The 2689-nt window shown below is 46.3% G+C and overlaps 1 protein-coding gene across 1 annotated transcript; it reads left to right on the top strand.

The window, feature by feature from the left end:
- Positions 1 to 688: 688 nt before the first annotated feature.
- On the top strand, positions 689 to 2392 carry LOC126624396 (U-box domain-containing protein 26-like). Its single transcript, XM_050293450.1, has one exon. It carries the CDS (start codon positions 918 to 920, stop codon positions 2166 to 2168), a length of 1251 nt encoding a protein of 416 aa, XP_050149407.1. The 5' UTR covers positions 689 to 917; the 3' UTR covers positions 2169 to 2392.
- The last annotated feature ends 297 nt before the right edge of the window (positions 2393 to 2689 follow it).

A 2689-nucleotide genomic window follows, 5' to 3' on the forward strand; every position in this document is an offset into this window, starting at 1 on the left:
ACGCATACTTCATGGTAGCCACCTTTAACTAAAGGGATGTGTCTACGCCATAAATATTCGAGTTTAATATCCTATCATTGTAATTTAAATTAGTTTAAAGTAAAACACAGTTACATAAATAATTTTTTTTTCTTAAGAGAATCAACCGTTTGATGAAGAGCATGAATGCAGAGACCACCACCCTGTGACCCACCTATAATGAACGAATCCACGACGTATACAGGAGTAAGATTTTAGAAATGAGTCAATGGCTATGAGAAATTTATATACGGGGAGGTCCCACCCCAGTCTTCCAGTCCACTCCATTCCTTTTGACCAAACCTTAACCTAACCAGGGTCGCACTGTTTCACATGGAGGATAGGTTTTTTTAGTGTATCAGAAACACGGACTTGTATGCCATACAAAGATATACACATACCAGATAGAATATTTTTTTTTAAACAAACGATATTATCTACATTAAGAGAGGTGAGAGAGTAGGCTAACTTTCAAAATGGATTATCAATAATATAATTCAAATTAATTTTTGACAAGAATCAGACTTAAAGTCAATTATTTACAAATGAAAAAAATTACATCACTAAATCGTAATATTAAATGCTACTAAAGAGACTTTTGAAGTGCATCAGAAACACGATTTAACAGAGATATACACATAGCAGATAAGTTGTCCTCCCACCAAACACACCACACGTGTGGCCAAAGTTGGAGTCAGATGTATGTGGAGAGAGAGAGAGAGAGAGAGAGAGAGAGAGAGAGGCCTGTTGGGTATGTCCCTCCGTTCCACTTGTTCTAATATAAAAGCCACCATATACCCAGCAAAGCGTAACTTAGCCAAATCCAAATCAGAATTTGCAGAGACCCCCTCAGATTTAGCAACCAACACAGAGAGAGAGAGAGAGAGACAGACGCACAAATGCCCGGGAGTTTAGAGCCGTTGGATTTGGGGGTACAGATACCATACCACTTTAGGTGTCCCATATCCTTAGAGCTCATGCGCGACCCCGTCACGGTCAGCACCGGCCAGACCTACGACCGTCCCAGCATCGAGTCTTGGGTCGCCACCGGCAACATCACCTGCCCCGTCACCCGGGCCCCGCTCTCCGACTTCACTCTCATTCCCAACCACACCCTCCGCCGCCTCATCCAGGAATGGTGCGTCGCCAACCGCTCTTTCGGCGTCGAGCGCATCCCCACTCCTAAACAGCCCGCCGACCCCACCCACATCCGCCACCTTCTTGCTCAATCTGCATCGAATTCCAACCCTTACCCGACCCGAGTCTCCGCCCTCCGCCGCCTGCGCGGCCTTGCCCGCGACCTCGACAAGAATCGCTCCACCATCTCCTCTCAAAACTCCCGCGAAATTCTCCTTGAGCTTGTGTTCTCCGATACCAATTCCGAATCGTCCGAGTTGACTCACGAGGCGCTCGCGCTTCTCGTTCTGTTCCCGCTCCTTGAGTCTGACTGCGCTGCGGTGGCGTCGGATCCGGACCGGGTCGCCTACCTGTCTCACCTTGTGCAGCACCCCTCCATGGAGGTCCGAGTCAACTCGGCCGCGTTGATCGAGAACGTCCTGGCCGGGTCGCGAACGGCGGAGCTACGAGCGCAGGTTAGCAATGTGGACGAAATCCACCACGGCGTCGTTTCAATTCTCCGAAATCCGTTAGCCTACCCGCGCGCCCTCAAAATCGGCGTGAAGGCGGTCTTCGCTCTGTGTCTTGTGAAAGAGACCCGAAACAAGGCCGTATCGGCCGGCGCGCCCGAAACGTTAATCAACGTCTTGGCGGATTTCGAGAAATACGACTCGGAGCGTGCACTCGCTACGATCGAGCTGCTATGCAGAGTCCCCGAGGGTTGCGCGGCGTTTGCTGCGCACGGGCTGACTGTGCCACTGCTGGTGAAGACGATTCTGAAGATCTCGGACCGGGCGACGGAGTACGCGGCGGGAGCGCTGCTGTCGCTGTGCTCGGCGTCGGAGAAGAACCAAAACGAGGCCGTGGCGGCGGGGGTTCTGACCCAGCTGTTGCTGCTGGTACAGAGTGATTGCACGGAGCGAGCCAAGCGGAAGGCGCAGCTGCTGCTGAAGCTGCTTCGGGATTCGTGGCCCGAGGACTCTGTAGGAAATTCAGACGATTTCGTTTGCAGTGAGCTCGTAGTGCCCTTTTGAAATTCCACTTTTTTTTTTGTTTTTTCCTGTTTCTCATTAATTTTCTTAATCTCAAATTTTCAGATTCTTAGTAGAAAAAAGAAAAAAAAAAAAAAGGAAAGTGAAAATGGAGGTTGTAGATTATTGGTATATAAAAAAATTGTAATTTTTTTGTGTATTTTGTATGTAAGCATTTTTGTTTAGATGATTAAGAAAAGTTGCAAATTAAAATTTCAGAGGACAAAGTTTAAATGTGTTCTTCTATTGAATAATTTTTTTTTTAACTTTAATTCTTCAGAAATGAAAGGAAAAACGAATGTTTAATTAGTTTGTTAAATGTAGATAATATCGTTTTATTTGAATTCGTAGCATTTTCATACATAGAATGATAGAACTGCACTCTCATAAGTGAGACGAAAAATCCATTGGAGGTTATGAAATAGTGATTGTCATTGGTCACCCTAATTTCCACTCACTCGTTTGAATGAGTTGGTCGCACATCAAATCATTCATAATTCTTGTTTGTGACCAGCTTTGACTGG

This window comes from Malus sylvestris, chromosome 5 (assembly GCF_916048215.2).
Source record: "Malus sylvestris chromosome 5, drMalSylv7.2, whole genome shotgun sequence".
Taxonomy (NCBI): domain Eukaryota; kingdom Viridiplantae; phylum Streptophyta; class Magnoliopsida; order Rosales; family Rosaceae; genus Malus; species Malus sylvestris.

Excerpts from the sequence above, each read along its gene's own strand:
- LOC126624396 (XM_050293450.1), top strand. The coding sequence starts at position 918 with ATGCCCGGGAGTTTAGAGCCGTTGGATTTGGGGGTACAGATACCATAC.